This window comes from Dipodomys spectabilis, unplaced genomic scaffold (genome assembly GCF_019054845.1).
Source record: "Dipodomys spectabilis isolate Male_0828 unplaced genomic scaffold, ASM1905484v1 ptg000108l, whole genome shotgun sequence".
In the NCBI taxonomy this organism is placed as follows: Eukaryota; Metazoa; Chordata; class Mammalia; order Rodentia; family Heteromyidae; genus Dipodomys; species Dipodomys spectabilis.
In genome coordinates, this window is record NW_024870785.1 from 9043861 (window position 1) to 9068407 (window position 24547).

The window sequence follows — 24547 nt, forward strand, 5'->3', positions numbered from 1 at the left end:
CTCAGGGAACCTACCCGGTCTCCTCTCTGAAACAAATGAGCAGGTCTGTCTTGTTATCCCAGGATAGGTTGACTTTGTCCCCAGTACTGTAATGGACAGGCTGACACCACTGAAGCTCACAAAAGCTCTGACTTCAAATAAGAACATAGCTTCTCTAGCCTAACTTCTACTCTGCACCATAGCAAAGTAGGGCTCTACATGGCTCAGACTTAAGTATAGTTGGGCTCTAGTTTACTTGGTTAGTCAAAAGGCAGTAGTAAAACTGTGTAGAGGCAGTATGACATTTTCAATGCATTCCTCTTTGCTAGGCTAGACACTAAAGCAAACAATGTTGTGTTGTTTATATGAGAACCAATGCTAACATAAACAGCAATGTCACTGAGAATTTGTGTAATGGTAAAGGTGCATGTTTTATTCTAGCAGATAAAAATGTTGCTGGAGTGAAACACTCAAGCAAAGTAATGGCCAAGGGCAGGGACAAATGTTGTAGAATCTATAATATCTCAAAGAGCATTTTAAAACTGGTCTTTATCATAGATCTTTCTTCAGCCACATTTTTACTTAATACAAACACACAAATCCAATCAAACAAGAGTATCAAAGAGTCTATGGTATTCCAAACCTCATTTAAAGGCAGAAGACAAAACAATAAAGAAGAACATACTTCCGACAAAATGTCCCTAAAAGATAATGCCTACTACAGATCGACCAAAGGTAACTATCTGCTACAGATTATCTCAAGATAGACAGACAGACAGAGAGACAGACAGAGTGTGTGTGTGTGTGCGTGCGTGCGTGCGTGCGTGCGTGCGTGCGTGTGTGTGTGTGTGTGTGTGTGTGTGTGTGTGTCTGTGTGTGTCTGTGTACTGGTTCTGGGCACTGTCCCTTAGCTTTTATGCTCAAGCCTAGTGTTCTACCACTTGAGCCACAGCTCTATTTCCAGTGGGTTTTTTTGGTAGTTTGGTGCAGATAAATGTCTTACAAATTTCCTGCCCAGGCTGGTTTTGAACCACAATCCTCACATTTCGGCCTCTTGAATAGCTAGGATTATAGGCATGAGCCACTAGTGCCCAGCAAAAAAATATTTCTTCAACCCACTAAATGCAGTTTAGGAAGTGAAGGGCATGCATTGTGTGTAGTAGAGGTAATAAACGTGCTCAGAGCACACTATAAGGATCTGCAAGATTATCCCAATGGAACCCCACATTCTTAATGCATGCTAAGTCAACAACAAAAAGGGTAAAATATTTTCAACCTATTAAAAAATGGATGGTTGTCATCTTCATTAAGGCCAGTGAGTATATATCAATCACCAATACCCAAAGAGCTTAAGTGGCTGCAAAGATCAGAAAAGGCTATTAAAAAACTTAGTTTGATAAGGCTAGAGGACACATCTTTTGCATACCAGCTAGGTTAGAAGTAGACTCTTTTTTGAAGATAACCATGGCAACTATGATAATAACGAGAGTATGTGTGTAGAGAATTAGGCATTATCTAAATACTTTGAGGATGTGACCTCATTGAATGTCCATGATGTAGGTGTGAACACAGGACCAGATTGCTGTACCTCTGGTGTCCAGGCATGCTTCTTTCATGACATGGAACCCCTCAAGATACTATAGTGACTCAGAGATGGCAGCTGATGTGGCTAGGCTTCTATACGAGATTGAGGACTTAACAGGTCCACCTTGATCACAGGGCTCTTTTGCCTAAATGTATTAGATGCCAAATTCCCCAAGCAACAAGAAGGAAAGGCTTGCACACAGCCAGAGGATAAGCCCCACCCGTAACAAAGGGTCACGTAACCCCAAGGACTCTCGTGGGTGCCTGAAAGCATAAAAGCTCCTAATAGCAAGTGGCCATCACATAAATATGCCATTATTTGGAAAGAGGAAGTCTTAAGGTCTTTGGTTCATGTATTAGAGAGTGCATGAACTTAGGAGCCACATTTTTTAAAAAAATCTTTTGCATCAGGCAGTGCTATTCTAATTGTTGATGACTGGGCTGACAATCATCTAAATCCCAAAATATTAGTGGTTAATTAAGAATCCAAGGGAATTCTTCCAGAAATAAAACTTAATCCCTTAATTACACTTTTTACTTCTAATTTCCTTCCACGGAAACCTATGCAAATATGAACTTGGTTTCCAAAAGCACATGCACTCTGCAGTTGGAAAAGGCAACAAAAAAGGTGGACAGGAACTCTTTCTCTCTTTTCTCAAATCACAGCCATAAATCTTTATCGTTTTCTTCTTAAATGAAAGTCTACTCATTATTACCTAACTCACTTCCCCTTGCTATTGTATATTTAAAATTCATCTAGATTGTGCATATTTATATAAGCATCGGTCCACAAGTTTTAAGTTTGGGGAAATTAGGTTATTAAGAGAAAGAAGGAAGAATCCTGAAAAAAGAAGATCTCATCAAAAGCAATCTAAAGCAAACCTCCTCAAATCTAGTGGTAGTTAGCATCCTATAAATTTATTGAGACCCATTTGATTTAATCAGTGATCAGATAAAGTACTGTTTAAAAAATACTTCTCCAAATCAAGAGAGAGAGAAATATTTAAAAGCCAACAATGCTCAGAAGTGTTATTGTTTTGATCTTATCTGTCTCCCAGAGATCCTAATGTTGAAGTTTTGGTCCCCAGATCAGGCTACTACTATAAGTGGAAGAACCTTTAGGGCCTAGAGGGAGAAAGTTACATCACTGGGGCAGACCCTCTAGAAGAGACACCAGAACCTCTGTCCCTGAGCCTCTCTCTCTGTTTCCCAACTATGAAGGGGTGGACAGGTCTCCTTTGCCAGGTGCCCCTGCCATTTTTCTATTGTATGAATGTAACATCTATACCTTCTGTCCCATCTATATCCACAGAATATTCCTGTTAACGACTGGTCTTAGTGAACAACAAAGAGACAGAAAATGAACTCTACCCTAGGCTGGAAGCTGTCGGATTTCAGAACACAAAACAGAGACGTGGTAAGTTTACATAACCTATGTTTGTCCTCAGTCTTGATGTTGTTGATATCTCTTGGGACTGAATATATCAAACTGAGAAAACTTCTTCTCTTTCTCTTTTAAAAAAATTTTTTTAAAATTTTTCCAGTCCTGGGGTTTGGACTCAGGGCCTAGGCACTGTCCCTGAGCTTCTTTTGCCAAGGTGAGCACTCTCCAACTTGAGCTACAGAAGTTTATTGGAGATAAGAGTCTCTCGGAGTTTCTTGCCCGGGCTGGCTCCAAACTGTGATCCTCAGATCTCAGCCTCCTGAGTACCTAGGATTACAGGTGTGAGCCACCAGTGCCTGGCTAGAAAAGAAAATCTTAAACTTGTACTAGGAACATAAGTATATGGGTTAATAGCCACTCCTCCACAAAGAAAACCCAAACATACATTGTAACCAGAAAAAAACGCCAGACGATGTATTATTCAGAATGAGATCTAATGATCAAATTTGAATTCATATGTCTAGAACTATGCAGAAACATGTGTCTTGAACATTGTAGACCAAATATTGGCCCCCAAATACTTCATGTTTTAACATTTAATTCGATTCAGATGGACCTCTTATTTGGGGGGGGGGGTGTCTAAAAATGTGGAAAAAGCTGCAGAGTATTTTTTTCTCTCCCAGTGAGAGTTCAACAGTACAAAGGAATAGAATTCCTAGTAGGAATATTGTATTTACACTTTCATGGAGATGACAAAGACAGAAGGATGTAGGAACAACTTGCAAACAAACGTGTGGCTGACGTTGAGTTCTGCCTGCCCTGGCCCATCCCCCTTAATGAAAGAGCATGAGATTGCTTACCTTCACATTTTTGGGACACTTCATTAAATTTGTGTCCAGCAGGGCACTTGCACTCAAAAGACCCAACGGTATTAATGCAATTTCCACCTTGACAGAGTCCAGGGATGGCCTGGCATTCATCCACATCTGTCAAATTTTGCAAAAGACAAAGATTCATATAAAAGTTAGTTACATAAGAAAATACGCTCATTTGTCCACAACTCCATTACCGTGTTTATATCGGTGTGTGTGGGATCACACTTGGAATATGATAAGACAAACTACTTCTCATAATTACAGAATACAAAAATAGTTACTAACACAGCAAGGCAAGGACATTCTATTTTTTTTTGTTGTTGTTGTTGGTCGTGGGGCCTGAACTCTGGGCCTGGGCGCTGTCCCTCAGCTCTTCAGCTCAAGGCTAGCACTCTACTACTTGAACCACAGCACCACTTCCGGCTTTTTTCTGCTTGTGTGGTGCTGAGGAATCGAACCCAAGGCAAGCACTCTACCACTGAGCCACCTTCCCAGCCCTCTATTTTTTTTTTTAAGTATTCTTCAGTTTCCTACCTTGTATCCTCTCTCATGCAGAGGAGGATATTTCTATAACTTGTGAGTTTCATTTCATACGTAGCAGAATGTAAGAGTATTATGAACAAGGCCTTTAGTTCCTCTCTGCCATTCACCTCCAGATTGGTAGTAATCATAAGACTTATTCAAGAAATCCTTAAAAATTAAAATGTAATATAATCTACAATATGACAACCTTTAAGTGTTGTACTGAATGGCTTACTTAAAACAAAATTTGTGTCGGCTCCTTCAGACTATATACCCTTGGCCTTGGAAAAGTCTCATGCAGTAAACAATAAATTTCTCAGAAAATCAGGGTTTCCTCAGTCTGGCCCAGGCCTCGGCTCTAGTCCTATTTCATTGGCTGAGCAGCTGTGAGAGGGCACCTTCTTAAAAGTAAGTCTCCAACACAAAACTCAAGTCCCTGCATACTTCTAGACCATTCTATGCAACCTCTCTGATCTCATCTCTCACTTTCCTCCCTCCCTCACTACTCTCTTACCACATAGATGGTCTTCTTAAAGCACATCAGACACACCAAGACACGCCTGCCTCCGAGTTTTGTAGTGGTAGGTCCTCTGCCTGGAATGTTCTTTCCAGAACACAGTGGGGTTCATTCTGTCCTACCCCTCAGTCCCTGACCCACAGTGCCCCCTTCAGCCATGAGCTCTTCTCTGGCCACTTTAATAGAAACATCCAGTGCCCTGGCCTGTACTGTCAAAGGATCTCGTACGTAACAGTTTTGTTTCATGCACTGTCCATAACAAAGGTTCCAGAGCCTAGGACTCTGTTCTCTTTGTTGGGTGCTCTAGCCAAGCACCTGGGGACCCACCTGTGGTTCAATGTATAATCCCAAACTACCAGCCTTTCCAGAACAAAACGAATCGTCCCAGCTGTAGAGACTAAATATAGGTGTACATTCTTTCCTTCTCTTCAGACATGACAGGGAAGAGACTATTTGATAAAGTGCTCTCAGTGAGAATCTAATGGTTTTGGTTTTTTTTTCCTGGATATTGAGTATTCTTCTAGAGCTCTGGAAAGCCAGTGTCCTTTTTAACTTCACTCTTAAGTCAGTGAAGCAACAGAATGACTGCCATTCGTAGGATCTCAACATTCCTCGTTGAGAAACGTCAGCGTGCAGTGAAAGAGGCACTTAAAGCAGAGCCATTTATTTTGGCATGCAAGTGTCACTTCCTGTTTCCAAGGACTGCTCTGACCCACAAATGAATGACTATATTGAAATATAATTGGATTAGGTTTCATAGTCCATTTCAGTTTTGCCTTAGAGCAGAATTTTCCATTCTCTTGATAGTTTGAATATGTTTATTATATTGTTTGAAATCGTGGTTTCACAGACTGAACAAATCTTGATGTTTAGAAGGCAAGAGAAAATATACAAGAGGTCAGCTCTCCATTGGTTCATGTACAAAGACCATAGACATGAGAAGCCCGCTATGAACCCATTTGACCACCGCCCTTCACATCTGCCAAGGCGGGCAGAGACCAACAAGAGACAGCCCGAGATGATAGTGTGTTGGTCCCAAACCAAACAACACCCAGATGAATTTCATTCTCCAAGTGGCAATATAAACTACTATTTTTTTTTCACAAATTGTCTTTTTTTTTTTTTTAAGTCTTTCTTGGTGGGTATACTGAATAGCAGCCAGGAAAGAACAGGAAGTGTATGTTGGCCAAATCCAGATTGTACGAAACAAATCACAAAGTAAGGAATAGTCAAATTATCCCTTTCCCTTCTCTTTCCCTTGCTCCTGTGCACACCTGAACCTCTGACCATGAATTTGTGGACAGAGAGTTGGGCACTAGAGACCTTCGTTTCACGTCATTGTCAGCCAGTTCATGGGCAAATTCGCTAACTTCAAAATACAGGGACTGACAATGCTTCACTGGAACTTTCTGCCTCTTTACTCTTGTTTTTACTTTACTTTGTTTTACTTTAACTCTTGTTTTTACAAAATTCTACAGTCAATCCTTGGATAGTTCCAGAGTTTCAAACCAACTCCGTGCTGCTCCTGACATGGAACATTATCTGTTGGGGGGGTGGGTCAATGCAAAGATGTTGTATGTGATACACACAAAAAAACAACAACAGGGCTGGGAAGGTGGCTCAGTGGTAGAGCGCTTGCCTTGCATGCCTGAGGCCCTGGGTTCGATTCCTCAGCACCACATAAGCAAAAAAGAAAAAAGCCGGAAGTGGCGCTGTGGCTCAAGTGGTAGAGCGTTAGCCTTGAGCTGAAGAGCTGAGGGACAGCGCCCAGGCCCAGAGTTCAGGCCCCACGACCGGATCCAAAAAAAAAAACAGCAACAGCCAGCACAAAGAGTATCCGAAGTGGAATTTACTGGAGTATAATGCAATGAAGGCCCACAAAGTTGTGTGACCAAGGCCAAATTCTGGGCTCGTGCAGGATATTTTTAGAATGAACATACAGAGCACAGCCAAACTGTTATCTGTTTGCCTCACTAAAGTGTATCCTGAGTTTTCTGAGAATATTGTTAATTGTCTTTTTTAAAATGCGCGGAGGGCAGCAGGGATGACCTGGGAGTTTTCAGTGCCATCAGTTTAGCAGGAAGCTGCCTCTGCTCCCTTCCTCTTGCTTCCTGCCAGATATCTAGACAACGAAAGAATGTGTACAGCTGGAGGATCTAGAGCAAACGCCAAAAACAAAGGAAGGGTTTCTAGGAGGCAGAAGAAGGGAGCAGGCAACATCTGGGGATATTTAAAAGTGTGAAACCAATTCTAATTTATTTCTGACTTATAAAAAAAAAATATGCATAATGTAGCATGTCAAATGTCGAGAGGAACAATTTACTTCAGGTCAGTTAAGTGCCAGCCATGAGATGTAGGAACTCTTAACAGTTTCAAAGGCAAGGATAGGGGGGCGGGGGGAATGAAAAAACAACATAACAATAACCACCTTGTTCTCCAATCTTGCTTTGTGTCCCTATCCTCTATCAAGACACAGCGTGACTGTGAGCCCTGGAGTCAGAGGGCTCCAAATGAGACTTCAGCTGTGTCTTATGAGCCACGTTCCTGAAGTCATGCAGGTAGTCACATTGGAGGTTTGTCTCTAACACAGGTTTTTCATTCTGCCTAAGTTCACTGAAGAACGGCTCTTCGGGGCAAGTCAGTATCCAATAAATAACTGATCACACTGAAGGTTTACCTTGACATGCTCCTGTGCGGATGTTTGGAATGAAGCCGCGGCGGCAGGGGTGAGGTTGGGCAGGGCACATCTCGCAGGGGTGGCCCCAGGCTCGGCCCACGGTGGCACAGCAGAGAGTTTTTGTGCACACGATCCCGCTGAGCTGTCCCTGGCACATCTGGTTGCTGACCACAGTGAAGCAAGGACCTGTTCTGTAATCTAAAAAGAAAGAACAACAATCCCATCAAAGTCTAGAAAAGCGGGGAACTGTGCTCGGAGGACAACTCCTGGACCCCATCTGTCTTCAGAAAGTAGACTTGTAGAGGAAACAAGTACCAGTGACTTTGGTAGTCAGCCTTATATTCTCTACCTCTGAACCCCATTTTCTTCATCTTTAAAAAGGAAGACCACCAGTTCCTATCCACTCCGAAGATGCATGCAAGGATGAGATGAACTCAGGAAAAACTCTTTGACAGTAAATTTGGTGTACAAATGTTAACATTGGGATGTTACAGTAACACTCAAGGAAATGTTTTTCAGCCCCTATGAGCATCAGTGAAATGAAAGCAGAATGTCAAAGAGACACCTGCACTCCAGAGTTATCACAACACTGGTCACAAGAGCTAAAAACTGAAGACAACTCACGTGTGTCCATCAACTAACGAACTGAGAAAATTCGGTAGATGCATACTGTGAAATGCTATTCAGCCACAAAAAGGGTAAAAATGCTGTCATTGGCAGCAGTATGGATGGAACTGGAGATCATTATGTTAAATGAGCTAAGTCAGGAACAGAAAGACATGATCTCACTCGTGTGGATTTCAAAAAGCTGATCTCATAGGAGTTAAGAGTAGAATGGGCGGGTACCAGGCAGAGTGGAAGGAAGGGAGAGATAGGGAGAGGTTATCAACACATGCTAAGTGGAAATTAGGAACAAGTAGTTTGGGTGTGCTTTTATAGAGTAGGCTGGTTACAGGTAAAAATAATGTTCTGTATTCTTCCACATCTGGGGGGAAAAAAGTATATTGGAAGTAAGGATAAATATTTGAGGAGACAGATTTATTAAGAATAAATCATGTTTATAGCTATTGAAACAAGATGTTAACTCATTTATATGTGCCATTTTTATAGCTCTGAGTATCAGTTAAAAATAAACTTAAATGACAGAGAGAGAGAGAGAGAGAGAGAGAGAGAGACTAAACTTCTGCCTTCATAGAGCTTATAGGCTCTTGCTTATAGTTTGGAAAAAGTAAAGATTTTCAAAACTTGAAATAAGTTGTACAACACCTCCTGGGAGGTGTTTTGTTTGAACAAAAGAAATGGTTATCTGGTTTGGTTTTGATTTGATATATCTTATTTCAAATACAAAAAAATAAACAATTATTTTGAAAAATGTACTTATGCAAACAATAGGGTTTTAACATAAGGAGTGAGATGGTTGGTGTAAATTGATTCTAATTCTCCATTGTTATAGTACATAATGTTCAGTGTTGGTTACTGATGCATTCTTTTGGGAATTATAAATGTTGAATTCAAACAATAGCCATCAGGACTCCTTCCTTCCTTCCTTCCTTACCTTCCTTCCCTCTCTTCCTCCCTCCCTCCCTTCCTTCCTTCCTTCTCTTTTCTTTTTGTCAGTTGTGCACTTGAACTCAGGGCCTGGATGCTGTCCCTGAGCCTCTTTGTGCTCAAGGCTAGCACTCTACCACTTGAGCCCCAGTACCACTTCCAGTTTTTGAGTGGTTCATTGGAGATAAGAGTCTCATGGGGATTTTTCTTCCCTAGCTGGCTTCAAACTGTGATCCTCAGATCTCAGCCTCCTGAGTAGCTAGGATTACAGGCGTGAGCTACTAGCACCCAGACAGCCATCAGAATTTTTATGAATTTTTTTTAATCTCAAGGTGATCATGTATGTAAGATTACAAAATTACCATGGTGTGACTTTTTAATTAGAAAAATAAGTATAACTGTCTACCTTAGAGATAGAAAAGGCAGAAGAAGAGACGAGAAGTGGGAATGTGGTACAGCATGGTGGATTTGTTCAAAGTACACTCTGTGCACAGTATGAAAATACCACAGTGAAACCTCCTCATATTACAAACTTATGTGAACCCAAAAATGAAAAGAAAGAAAATCTTTCTATGTTAGTAATGAGGAAGAGGATTTGGGTTTATTCCTTTCTTTCCTGCTAATTTACTGAGACATGTGCAGTTGTGTCAACCAAACATATTAATGTTAGCACGCCATTTTCAATCTTTTCTGGAAAAAGCACAATGGAACATGAATTTTAATTTACGGTCCTCTCTTCAACACTGCTAGGATTTGGCTTTCCTCCTGTTTTCCAATATGCTCTGTGGAATCATCATATATAAAAAAAGGATTCAAAAAAAAATCAGAGAAGATGCAAATCTGGTGTTTTGTAAGCGGTACCAGCAAAACTCAGGCCTACCACAGAATGCCAAGAAAAATTCAATTCTGTCCGAATACAGGTTCATGACTTCAGATGTGAATTCCTTGTTGGAATAGCTTTGGACAAGGAAAAATAAGTCTTGAGATGTTTCCAAGGTCAGTCACTTCTTGCTCTCTGGTGTCAAGGTAAATAAACAGAGTAGGGACAGCCTTTGCTAACTCTGACGACATACATTAGCCATTTCTGCAGGCCATGGTGATGTATCTTTATTTAATATATGGGATACTTTGCAAACATTTGACTGTATAGAACAGAGTCGCTGGACTTCACACATTTCCAGCCCACATACTGATTACTACAGACACTGCCATTTTGCACGTTTAGAAGAGCTGGTTTAGCAGATTAGCAAGTGAAGATAAATAGACTTGAGGTCCCTATTTTCAACAGAGCATTGCTCACTGCAGAGAGGGGCATAATTTGAATGAAATACATTTGGTTCTAAAAATCTCTTGGAAGGTAAAAAGCTGTGCTAATGTGGCTTTCTTTCACATACCATTCTCATTTGGCAGTTCATACTTTCTGTCCTATGCTTCATTTAGTTTGTCAAAGTAATGCTGTTTTTAGCTCAATACGCCAACCATAGAAAGAATCTGTCCACACTCCCAATTCCTTACTAATAATCTAATTATGTATAATTAAGTCTCATAGCACTTATGTGATAGGATGCTAAAGGAACGAACCGTTTTTTTTTTCCTTTTCTTTTCAGATGGTCCTAGCACTAGACTGGGAATAAACTTAATCCAATGCTTGCATAAAGTCTGAGTCATTGTTGGCGTCCACCTAAATCGCCAGTTTTAATGTAATTAAACTATAGTATTAGAAAGTCTTTTCTATTTGCAAATTGTTCTTCAGTCAGTTCCTTATAAGATCTAGGGCGTCGGGCCAAGCTTTTCTAAAATTAAAACCTAATTTTAATTGTTTTTAACTGGCTTAGTCTAGTGTGGCTAGTTCATGGGAAATTCTGCCTCTCCTCGTTCCCATTCTGAGTGGTTAGATCAAGGATTGCTTTCCAGTCCCTTCAGATTTGCCCTCCAGAACAGGGTTCTGTCTGCGTCTCTACAAGCCTCAGATCCTCAACGCATTCCCCGGCCTGCAGCTCAGAACGCTGTAGCCTCAAGCGTGATTTCACTTTCATTCATAATCACACTTCACCCCAAAGCAAAAGCACCCATTCACAGGGAGTGCTCTGCGGTACTCCCAATCCTGGCCACTCCCACCCAGTCATCCAACCACAAACTGCAGGAGAGTACAAGGATGTAATTTTGGGCACTAGGCACCAATTATCTTAAATCCTTCTTTTTATAAAAATTACAAATTAAAGAATGAGATATCAATTTCTCCGTGACAGGGAAGGTCACAGACTGTTTATTTCTCCCAGGTAGGTTGGCCAATGGGATTTTAATTCAACTCTCAGAAGGAAGAGTTCAAAGCATTTTTCACCTCAAGAAAATTAAAGCCCAGAAACTCTATTATCATAATCAGTCCCATACCTCCTGTTACTTCTTTTTCCTGTAATTTTTTTAACCTCAGAACATCCTGGAATCACCAGGGAAACTTCTGCAAAGTGTGGATGCCCAAGTCCTACCTCCAACCCCTCCAGGACTCCTCCTTGGAATATTATTCACTAGGTATAGCAGGGGACACCAGGGCATCTGCTTTTGCAAAAGCTCCCCACTTTGACCCCAGCAGAGGACTGAAAGTTGTCCCTCTCTTTTTTACCTCCTCCTCCTCCTCTTCTTCCTCCTCTTCCTCCTCTTCCTCCTCCTCCTCCTCTTCCTTCCTCTCTCTTCTTTCACTAAGGAATACTTATGGCTCCAGGATTCATTGAAGATGTGCATAAGATGTTTATCTACCTGATAAACTTAAAGGTCTAACCTTTACACATTAAATAGTCCAAAAACCGAAACTGCTACCTCTCAACACAAACCCAGAGTCTTTCATCTAGGACTGACATTCTAATCAAGGCAAAAATAATACCCCTGTCCTCAGTATTGCTCTATTACTAGATACTGCAGTGTGTCCTGTATTAATTACAGTATAATAAACTATACTGTCAACTCACCAACTAAACAGCGAAGGCCAATATTTCCAAAGAGAGCTCACCCTCTCCTTTCCGGCTCTAACAGCTAACTGAATTCCATTTCCAAGCTCTCTTCTGATTTCTCAGAGCACATGCACATATGTGTCACATCACCATCATGAACTCTCAAGTCCAGCCTCTTCCTTGAGCTAGAACCCAGGATTTCCTGGGGTCGATCTCCATTTGCAATCTAAAGACCATGATCAAAATTTACTAAATTGTGTTATGCAAAAAGATTCCACTTAAGCCACTCTGTCTAAAGCATGGATTCATTGTGAGATAAACATGATTATCACTACACTATGAACAGCACCGTTTAACTATAATGAAATGTTTTACTTTTTAAAATTTACAGCCCAGTGCCAGTAGTTCAAACCTGTAATCCTACTCAGGAGGATGAGATCTGAGAATCATGGTTTGAAGTCAAGCTAGGTAGAAAAACCTATGAGACTCTTCTCTCCAATTAACTAGCAAAAAGCTGGAAGCAGAGTTGTGACTCAAGAGGTGCAGCACTATGCTTGAGCAAAAAAAGCTAAAGGAGAGCACCCAGGCCCTGAGTTCAAGTTCTAGGACTAGCACCAAAGGAAAATAATATCAGACACCAAGCATGAGTAAGCACAAAACTATTCTTATGCTAATACTGTTTTTCCTGAGGCTTCAACTTCTTTAATTCATAAGTTAAACCTATTACCACTATATAGGCAAACATAGGTTTTATTCAAAACTACAGATACAAGGTGATTTATTGAACAACGTTTAATCTAACGTGCAGACTAAGCAGTTCACCAGAATCTAGGCTGTAGTTCTGCAGGACCCGATTACATGTGGCAGAAGTTCAACTAAGAAAATTGCTACCACATTTTATTCTGCTCTGCGATGAAGAAAACAGTAAGAAATCATGTTCAGGGTAAGAGAATATCTCGTTTTCAGACAGTCATTTACCTGTCATTATTTGTTCCTTCGCTGCAAATCTTACATTACTGACTTTCATTTTCCCTAAGTTATCTCTAAATTATTTTTACTAGGAAAAAGAGGAGGAGTGGAGAAAGGGTGGAAGCCAAACCTTGAGACGTGTGACATGTTTACCACCAAGACAATAAAATCATAGAAATGCCTTCATGTTCAATGGTTTATAAATTTTACTTTAAAGAACTAGTTGGCTCTGATGGTGCCATGTTCCATCCAATTCTGTCCTTTCCCCGATGAACAGAGGCTACTAAAACAAGTGTCATCAAACTATTCAGTTTAGTTGTCTTGTTACAGTTTCTTCCAAACCATTGAACATGAAGCAGTCTCTATAATTCAAAAGCAAGAACAGCAGTATCTCAGTCAAGGGTGCTATCTACTTATCTATCTATCTATCTATCTATCTATCTATCTATCTATCTATCTATCTATCTATCTATCATCGATCTGTTATCTATGTATATACTATATATGTAGCAGGTCTGAACTTAAGAGTCTTGTGTTCCCTAGACTGGTGATCTTCCATATGAAACACAGTTCTAGTCCTGCTTTTCTGTTGGCTATTTTGGAGATTAAATCTAGCAAACTTTTAAATCCAGCCTGGGCTCAAACAGCAGTCCTCCAGATCTTAGCCTCCCAAGTATCTGAGACTACAGGAGTGAGCCACTAGTGCCCAGCAAATCTTTGTCTCTTAAATCTTTTAATTTTTTTTGTTTTTTTATTGTAAAAGTACTGTACAGAGGGGTTATAGTTACATGAGTAATGAGTCCATTTCCTATTGAGCACTGTTATCTCCTCCTTTGTTTTTCCCCTACCATCCCTTCCCTCCCCACCTTCCCAACTCCTCCCTCCCCCCTGCCACCCCAAGTTGTAAAGTTCATTTTCAACATAGTGTCTTGTACATCTCATTGTTACAATGGGTCAACCTGTATCCTTATTTCAGCATTTTATTATTTCCAATCTTGAATCTTTAGTTTTTTGTTTTGTTTTGTTTTGTCGGTAGTGGGGCTTGAACTCTGGGCTTGGGCGCTGTCCCTGCACTCTTCAGTTCAAGGCAAGCGCTCTACTGCTTGAGCCACAGCACCACTTCCGGTTTTCTAGTGGTTTGTTGGAGATAAGAGTGTCACGGACTTTCCTGCACGGGCTGGCTTTGAACTGCGATCCTCAGATCTCGGCTTCTGAGTAGCTGGGATTATAGGCGTGAGCCACGGGCGCCTGGCTAAATCTTTATATCTTAAAGGTGCCTTGTAATATTGCTTCCCTCCTCCCCCCTCAATTACAAGCTTCAGATGAATTAGAAGAGAGTAAGAGAAACAAAAACCCCTCTGGGCTTCTTCTATAGCTGGCTATAGGACTACTTACTGAAATGGGAAAATGAGGAAAATCAGACTTTAACTATTAAACACCTTCACAGTATAGGGTCTAGTATAAGATCTCTGATTGGAATTGATGAAAAGATTTCTTCTGTAATACTTGATGCTATCAACCAAAACAACAACAACAAAAAACTGTGTAATAATGCATTTCTATCTTGGTCTGTGCATTTTTTTCTTTTTCATTAAATTCCTTGTCCTTCCTGGCCTCTTTCTGAGCAAGCATGTACTCATATCATATACCAGCATTTACATAATGTTATAAGTGAGACTGTTCCTTCAACCAGGCCTGGCCAATTCTCACACAGATGTGAGTGTTAAGTACACACAACCTAGATCCGTGAAATGTGAGGGAATCCTGGTGTGGTGGGCGGGATTTGCCTCCAAAGGAACTACACTGCTGCTTTCAGAAAAAAGATAGGGCACAAGGATCCACAAGACTGCCCGTCCTGAGTTCCTTCTTCAGGAAATACATACATACCATACTCCCGTGGTATCATCAATGCTCAAAGATCTGGCAGAAACCTTCTGGCAAGTTCAACAATTCATACTCATAATTGAGAAATGTCTCATAGGAATACGGACTTTCTTGAGCTGGGAAGTTGGCTCCGTGGTAGAGTACTTGCCTTGCATGCATGAGGCCCTGGGTTCGATTCCTCAGCACCACATAAGTAGAAAAAGCCAGAAAGTGGCGCTGTGGCTCAAGGGATAGAGCACTAGCCTTGAGCTGAAGAGCTGAGGGACAGCTCCCAGGCTCAGAGTTCAGGCCCCATGTCCGACCAAAAAAAAAAAAAAAAGGAATACGGATTTTCTATAACAACAAAAATGGTAGTGAGGTGGTTTATGCATATTGGTTGGCAAGTGTTAATTCTAGAATTGGCTATTTAGCTATTATACATTTGCTTATGGGTGTGAAGGGGCCATCAGTTACTCTGTATTCTCTCTTTCCCTTCCTTCCCACTCATCTCTCTCTTTCTCTCTCTCTCTCACATCTACATGCACACACACGCATTTCATGGGGGGGGCTAGCATACTATCAAGTAGTTCTCAAGGTGGCCCTCCTAGTACCAGAACTTTGGAAGAAAGTGTCTGGTGAATGAAAAATTCCTGAGACTGTTTCCAGTTCCAGGTTTGGCACTGCACTCAACTGAAGAGCAACAAGTAGGAAGACAGTCGAAGCATTTCTCAGAACATGGGAGTGAACTCTGCAAAAGACGCTCAGAAGCTAGAGGATGGGAAGAGGCAGCAATACATCCAAACCCAAGGAGGTAGATTCGATTAGTTAACAAAAGCAGATTCCTGAGAACAATCTATACATGCTCGGTTATCAAGATATTTCCAAGAGACCAGAGCCCAAAAGACCTTGAACTCCATCCATTTCGAAGACCCGATACTTAGAGAAGGTGTCACTACTGACACAATCATGGCGGCCTCTTGAAAACCTTACTATGAGAGTGATTACTATACAGATCAACAACTGCAAACACACATATCTTGCTCTTTGGAATCAATAGTCACGTCCCCGACATCCCCAGGTAAGAGCTAAATAGTAATATTACAGAATAATACGCACATGCGGCAATCTACTTTTGTAGCTCATTTTTGCCCCGTGCAGTCAGTTAGGAGAGTGGTGTAGGGCTCGGAAACTTATATATGTTACAGAACTGGGAAAAATTTAACCTTGTTCCTGAGACCATACGGCCTACCGCTCTTAAACCATTTGCTCTACGAACATGAACAGGGGACGGGTTATTCTGATTTTACATTTGCTTGGCCAGACATTGGGATTTCGTCTATGACAGCTAGTTAGATGCATGTGGAAAGTGTATATGGCTAGGAAATAATAAGAGACAGCATTAAAAGTGGTTTAACATGCCCCAAGAGGCAAGCCAAACACCACAATTTTCCCCAACTGTGGAAGAAAAAACAACTTGAGCTTAGCTTTTTGGATGTATTAACAGGTCTAAGTTGTTACTCCCTTGGATATTCACAAAGCATGTTAGCATTAATTAAAATTGAATTTTCCAAACCTTTCACAGTACAAATTAGAAATATAAAAATATCAGTGGCCTTGGAAAATGTTAAAACTCAATCCATATCATGTTCCTTATCTTGGGATTTAACTACTGATACTCAGACTCACAACTTGTGCACAGAGCAAGTGTTCTTAGGTTTAAGATTGGGAAAATACTTTCTCAAGAGGTGTATTTTCACTCTCTGCAGTGGTTTCACAGCTAAAAGCAGTGACATGGGACCTAGGAACACAGGATTTGTCTGGTTGGGGATCTGACTTCCTCCAAAGACCGCTGCTGAGACTCCAAAACCTGAAATCCTACATGAACCACAAATCCAGTTCAATAAACCTCAACAAGTTCGGTGGCCAACCATATATTCTCTTTTAGTGATCGCCTGTTGGGATGGAAAAGCACTGGTCTTCACCTGGGCGGGTGGCTAGAAGCTCAGGTGATGTTACATTGAGAGGCATCATGTGTGCCAAGAAGCACTGAGAAGGAGCCAGGCCTGCAGGGAGGAGCAGGAGCAAGAGAAAACATGGCTCCAGGAGACTGGACTGGGAGGGCATCTGGCCTGCGGCAATACCTGCTGCACTCCCTGTCCTTGAGCTCCTCAGGAAGCAAGGTGTTCTGGGTTCATTTTCTTCAAGTGTTTTCACGACTTAAAACCAGCCATTTAACTTAAGCCAGTGTAGAACTTTTTTTTTTTTTTTTCCTTTTGGAGGAAGGGCATGCACAGCTGTCATCAGATTCCTAGTATCCACGTGCCAAAAAGAGGTAATAAAGCTTGGCACCATTGAATAATTAGTAAGAGTGTGGCACCGCTTAGATAACTTGTCAAGAATATACACTTTTCATTCTCAAAGGACAGTAATACATAAACAAAATGTCTCCCAGTGAGGAGCACAAGACAAACAGAAACCATTCCAGTATTCCTTACTATTATAAGCTAAAAGAGAGCCCCAGTAAAGCTGCATGAAAGCCATCAGAGTTTCTTTTACACTCACTTTTACACTCACTATCCACACTCAGTTCTGCTGGAGACACTGGGAGATGGATGTTGTTGTCCTTTGGCAACAGTGTGTGTGTGTGTGTGTGTGTGTGTGTGTGTGTGTGTGTGTGTGTGTGTGTGTGTGTGTGTGTGTGTGTGTGTGTGTGTGTGTGTGTGTGTGATTCAAAAGATATTGTATTAAGAAATTGCATTTCTGGGGTTTTTATGTAGTCTGCATTTTAAAGTGTAAAAGCAAGAAGATCAAGAAGGTCAAATACATAAACAAATTTCATGCAAATGCAAATGAGGATGTCAGGTATCATGCCTTCATCATTTATAGTCTGAAAAATCCACTTAAGTTTCCTTCCTAGCTAGCAAGTGGGTATGATGTCTACTCTTGGGATATGATGGCTCTGACAATTTGTCTTCATTCACTTCTCTCTCATACACAAAGTCTTTTCATTAAGTCAACACAGAACTGGTCAGATGCATTCCTACCATCAGCTCTCATTTGTAAAATCCATCCCATATCTGAAAAGAAGCTTGCAAATATCTCTATCAGATGATGATGTTTCTCTATTCTGTTTTCAAAACACTAGATATATTTTAAATGTGACACATAACCAAATACTTCCCTCACCTGGAAATTAAAAACAAAACAAAACAACAAAACTATCCCTTCCCCTAGGTTCTCAAATATTACATATTTAATATATTGCCATCACCATCATAAGGATACACAAAAAATGGAGTTGACATATAGGAAAAAAAACGGAATTCTGGATCTATTCCCAAACAGTGGCTATTTCAAACTATGTCAGTTATTAAGAATGGATTAAAAAGAACGCAAAGAAGCATGTAGATGTCTGTGAGGTTTCTGAGGTTTGAGTGGTAGACAGTGGAAGAAAGGTAATGATTGCAGTCACAGAAGTACAGGGATTTATCTAGTCTTTCTCTAAGGTAACAGAAATAGTACTCGAGGTGATCTCACATGGCTTATACAGCAATACAAACAAAGTCTTAGGTATAGAATCCATTGTTTGGGTTTAGGAGAAGGGAAAGGAAAGATTAGTCGACGAACTATTACAGTTTTCTCCCTAACTCCCTTCTTTTTATTCTGGAAGTGTGAGATGGACCTTTCCCCATCCCTTCAATCCCAGATGTTGTTGTTAATTTGAAAAGATCCAACTAGACTTGGAAAGTCTTCTGATGACAAGTCTGATTTGAGAGAAATGTTGAGCTCTTTAATACAGGAAATTCCCTAATTATGAGCTGGTTGGGCTTCAAACGTTTATGTATAAGATGAGTATTGGAATCTCTCATTTTAGAATTGGACCAAAACGTACAGAAGAAGGGGAACCATGTGGACATGTGTGTCGCACGGCTGCTGGCTGCTTTCATGTGCTGTCTCCCAGAAGTCTCACAAATCTCTGAGGGAAATGTATTCCCCCATTTTATAAAAGAAGGAACTGAAATACAGTTAACAAGTTTTCTCAAGGTTATACAAAGAGTTAATGGCAGATGAAAATTCAAATTGGGATGTTTCTGGTGGCAAACTGCTCTCAAACTTACTGAACTGTTCTCCCAAAAGTAAATTAGAACTGAGGGGAAGTGATTTTTCTCAATGCCACCAAACAAATTAATGGCATGCTGAATTAGAACTCAGATCTCTCAAGTCTTAGATCTGGCCCTGTCTATTCTTTCCTCACTCCTGTTTGGTCTCACTTTCTGCCATCATACACTGCAGGATTAAGTCCCGGCTCTTGGAATTAAAGCAATTCTTATGTTACCTTAAAGTTCTTGTTCATGAGCTTCTAAATCTTTAGCTATATTTAAACCCCTTGTGTAGTGCTAGATATTTGCATAAAATGCAGATTCATCCACTTTTATTTTTTTAATTTCTTTTATTCATTTATTTTTAATTTTTGTCAGTAGTAAGTCTTGAACTCTGGGCCTGGGCGCTGTCCCTGAGCTCTTCGGCTCAAGGCAAGCACTCTACCACTTAAGCCACAATGCCACTTCCGGTTTTCTGGTGGTTCATCGGAGATAAGTGTCTCACGGACATTCCTGCTGGGGCTGGTTTTGAACCACGATCCTCAGATCTCAGCCTCCTGAGTGGCTAGGATTCCAGGCATGAGCCACCAGCGCCAGTCAATTTTGTTTTTATATTCACCCCGAATCATGTGAACACCAAGGCAATTTTGATGTCAGTTAAGTGTTTTTTTTTAAAAAAACCTACGTGCTAAAGTTTACATCTGAGGTTGCCTCTCTAGGGAGAAGTAGGAAATAGGATGGGAAGCCCAGATGTTCTAGTATTTAAGGTGGGTGAGGTGGGTGACGCATATGCAGCATGTCTTCTTTAAATGCATGACATAGTGCACTGAGCAAAGTTATAACACGGAAAGGGAAGCCCTGAGGACATCATGCGCACAGACTGAGCAGAGAGTCCTCGTGTACTCAAAACGATGAGTGAATCATTTCCTCTCTGGTCTCCATTCTTCTCTAGTAACAAGGTAATTTATAAGATAAAGTACTGAACTATTTAGTGTTGGGTCAATCTCTCTTTCTATTCTGTGACAAGCATCACCTAAGCAGAAGAATTCTTTCTACCTAAGGTACCTCATTTGTCTCCTTTCCCAGATATCAGGCCATTAGATGGCCTGTATTGATAATACTATTCAAATAGAAGGTCAGGTTAAAATTATTACCGTGGTGAGTCCTATCTAGCATGCAAATGATGATGTGGAAATTTCACGCCATGTTCTTTGATGCTTGTTCCCCTTTCCTATGTTCCCTCTTTCAGCCAAGACTGACTGTCCCAGCACTGAAATCCACGTTCAGCTCAAGTCTGCCATGCTAATCCCCACTGCTCATTACTGAGGATCACAGCCTCGCCAGCTCAGCGTGAGCTTCCAGAGCTCTGACCACCTCTGCAGATTTACCCACCCATATGTACATGGGCCAGAAATCTGGGGAAACATTGTTTCACGCTGGCATTGTCAGAATCGCCCAACAATGTGTTTCCCTGCCTCGTCCCAGAATGCCTTTTCCCCTTTAGAATCCTTCTGATCCCTTCAAGACCAGCCTTCAATGCTGCATTGCGGGGGTGATGTTAAATAAAAGCAAACACCTTCAGCTTCTGAGCTTCCCTAGTTGCCTATGTCACAGACAGGCCATCTAGCCCTGGTTTAGACTATATAAGACATAGCCTTCCAGGCATCAAATTCCTTAGAGGGAATTCTCACCTCTGAACTCTTGTCCTGTACTTACAACCGCCAGGAACAGAAGACGCTCAGCCTATGTTTGCACAGAAATCATGATTGCTTCACTTTGGGCCATGCACAACTACCAATAATTAGTCACATTCCTCAGATGAGCTCATGGGAGGTTAATGAGACAAGTTAGTTAAATCTCCAACTCAGCAGGTTATCAGAACTGAATGTACCCCAAGTCATCTAAAGCAAAGATAACAAGTTTTTGCTTCCTACGTTTCTAGGAGAAGGCTCTGAAACTTTCCACTACCTATCCAACTCTGGCAAATAGAAAGTTCTGTACTAAAAGTCCTTTCCAAAGTAATAATTTACCTCACCTCCACAAATACCTTTATATTGCTGAAGAAATTGCTATAATTCTAGAGGAATATGAAATATCTGTTTGTTTTTACACTCATGGATCATACAGGCACAAGTCAATCACTCAAGGTTAGTGGCTTTTTTATATGATTGGAATCTTGATGTTTTGGAAGAGACTTTCATGATTCACCTTCAACTTCTATCCACTCACAGGATGAAACCACCATGAAATAGTGGTTAGAAAGAGGATTTAAAAATCAAACTTCAACCTTGGCAGATTCAAATTCCGGCTAATGGCAGCCACATATAAGTTTGAAAGTGCTCCTAAGAAGAGGCTACAGTTTACTAAACAATCCCCTTAGATGAGTTTAAGTACAAATGAATCAGAACCATATGGGTTAAATTCCCCTTGAAATACTCATGGATTTAAAATTAAGTGGAAAAGTGCTTGGCACTGCGTAAGTTCCAAGCATCTGAAATGCAATTTGAAATCATTTTCCTTGAGACCTCAACGAGAAGGATTCCCTGAGACCAAAATGCCCAGGTATGCCTGCAGAAATGACAGCTATTTCTCATGGTGAAGACAGTGAAGAAGATAAACTCAGGCTAGGAACTCAGATGAGTGTGTTGTGAGTGAGTGCAAATTCTGCATATTACTAACATCACTGTGTCCTTGTGTAAGCTCAGTGATCTGAATCTTCTCGCGTGGACAATAGGGGACATCAGTAGTTTCTTAAAGGATTGTTGAGGTTTTAGGCAACAATATAATATGTTAAGTATCTTGTCCCATGCATAGTTCTTATCAGCGATTTTTTTTGAAAGTATACTCCAGAAAGGGTCTAAGAACAAGATAAAATTAAAGGAAAAAAAAAACTTCTTTAAGAAAAGAAGAGAGACAAGTAATAAACAGAGTTAGTAGTATGTTCTAACTTAATAGACTTTTAGAGTAGCCTTTTTGAGGGTGGATTGTACCAGGGAAGGAAGGCTTTGAGGAACCCCAGCTCAAGGATCACAGGTAAGCAGAGCACATGCTAAAGCTCTGCAGAGAGCTTGCGTGTTTTGTGGAGTCCGTGGAGGGGTATGTGAACACACCACGTGGAATCAGAATCTCCATTCATTCAAGAGTTTGTTGACCTTATGCAAATCCCGAACTTTCAGGATCAGAAAGACCCTTAGGCAACATCTGGTCTCAATTTTCTCTACAGATGAAAAACCCAAGGCTGGATGCGAAATGATTTGCCCAAGGTCATGTGGGTATAGAACCGCAGAGCCAGCACCAGAACTCAAGTTTCCTGCCTCCTCCTCCAGTGCTATTCTCACTAAATCACATTGCTGCTTTGGATGCAAGCCTGACAAATTCTGGTGCCAAGTGGCAACTGGTTTCCCCCTCTAGAAGAGCAATGGAAGGGACTTGCAGAGTCCCTTTTCACTCTGGAACATGCCGGAGATGGCGTCAAGAAAACCAGGTTTAAACCAGGTCAGCCAGCAGGGTTTGTCTAAAGCACAGCTGAGCAAGCGCCGGCCCCGCCAGGATTCCGTCAGTACAGCGGGTGTGTCAGCGACAGAGCCTGAGTGAATAGAGTTCGAGCCAAGCATTCATTGAGAAGGCTGAGCGAGATGGGTCCAGGTTGGGAAGGGAGAGAAAATGATTAGGTGAAGGTTGAGGGGAAGGTACTGGGTTGACTGGGTTTCCCTCTGCGGCCTTTTCTCCACATTAGGGCTGCTGGAAGCAAACTTTAGCTGTTCACGAAGGGGACTCTGGGGCATTTGCCATTGCTTGAAATGTTGGCATTTGCAAGGCCCGCATTTAAGAAATTAAAAATCATAAGCCTCACATGGAACGGTAAACCTAAAATATAATTAAGCCAGCACCAGGAGACAAATTTGCCAGGCATAATTATATTATTTTTAAAACTTCAAGGTCTGATGAAACAGGCTTCTCTTTTAGTGGCTAAATTGTAAGTTAAAGTGTCCCCCCCCCCAATTCCACTCAAATTTTGTTTCCTATGAAAAGGAACTCTTAAACAATCTGGACATAAAGAATAATTAGCACCCCACATTCTCTCAATCATGCCAAGTTACTATCCAACCACATTGTTTACCTCCTTACACTTGAATTCTCCTTTTTAAAAGATGAACTATTAAAACTTTGCCCCAATGACACACTTACATGCATACCACTGTTTCTTTCAATGACTTCCTGTACCAGAACATTCTCTCTCAGTTCATTTAAACAAAGCAGTACCGGATTGAAAACAGCTATTAGCACTCGGGCACCATTTTGAACATCAAGCTAACATCGCCAGCATGATACTTAATTTTATATCTTGGTCATTCCAGGAGAGAGAGTTTAAATGATCATAAATATTGCAAGTCAGGATGGAAAATCCTTTCTAAACAGATATTCCCTCAAGTGTAGAAAAGGAAAGCATATATTAGCTGTGTCATCTTACAGCGCAGTCAGAAAGGCAAGAGGCTAAACTTTGCTAATGTAAATGTGTTCTTCTGGCACACTGGGAACGAGTATTAGAAATTCTATACTTTAGAAGTTCAGCAAAATTATGAAAAGGCAAAGAAAAACTATTTGGCGATGGGATAGCTGAACATAAAAACAGAAATATATAAATAACAGAGGGATCACATTCAGGGAGATTTAGTAGGAATGGATATCAAATATATTTTCCAAAGCAGTGAATCTAGGACGAGATGACTTAGATCTGCTTTTCGGCAAGCTAATGTTTACGAGGCTATGGTGATCTTTTGAAGTAATGGGGAAACACACCAGTGCTAGAAAGCTCTGGCTTTCTGCTTTAAAACTCACTCGGTGAGCTCTGTATATACTTTTGGATGTACATCCTCGTAGAGAAATCTCAATGTCCTGATTTTACATGAAGAAAGCCATCAGAGAGCTGTGAATTCACACTGGGAACGAGCAGGGCTGGCTATCTGAATCTCAGCCCGGGACTCAGGTGAATAAAAAGGCATTCCTCACCAAGCACGTGCCCCGAGGGTTTAGGCAAATGGGAAAAGCAGAAGCCAGAGGTCTGCTTAGAAATCAGCGTCTCCTGAAAGCGACTGGAAATACTTGAACACCAGGAAAGGGGGTGAGCTCACTGTGTACTGCAAACCGTTTTCTCTATCTGAAGTATGTGCTCTTTTGACAATTTATTGGCGGTAGCATCCTAGTTCCTGCCTTGACAAATTGTAGCCACAGATATATTATGTCTAAGGCATCCAGGTAGCTCCGGCGTCTGCACTGAGCTCTCCAGGAAGTCTGGCTGGTGGGGGCTCCCCAGCCCGAAACCCAAGACCGAAAGGCCAGCCGAAGACACAGCCCAAGGACAAGCAGACAGACCTCCGCAAGGAGCCAGGGGCCTGAGCAAAGCACAAGTTTTACAATCTCCACAAATGCTCTGCCAGCACAGCCAGGCTGTATCTCTTGTCTGTGTCCACTGGAACTAAGGAGATGAAGACAAAGTCCTCTCCCTTCCCAGAATGGCTGGACTTTTAACTGCCAAAATTAAAAGTCTACGTTCAAAAGGCAGAATGGATTCACTCTATCAATG

General features: G+C 41.2%; 1 protein-coding gene across 1 annotated transcript in view; it reads right to left on the reverse strand.

The window, feature by feature from the left end:
- Nucleotides 1-24547, reverse strand: part of Fbn1 (fibrillin 1) — a 201121-nt gene that overhangs the window by 106627 nt on the left and 69947 nt on the right. Inside the window, exons 6-7 of the mRNA XM_042687479.1 lie at nucleotides 7539-7736; nucleotides 3808-3933 (exon numbers count right to left, since the gene is read on the reverse strand). Of these exons, the coding sequence (XP_042543413.1) occupies nucleotides 3808-3933; nucleotides 7539-7736 (324 nt within the window). The remainder of the gene's footprint in view (nucleotides 1-3807; nucleotides 3934-7538; nucleotides 7737-24547) is intronic.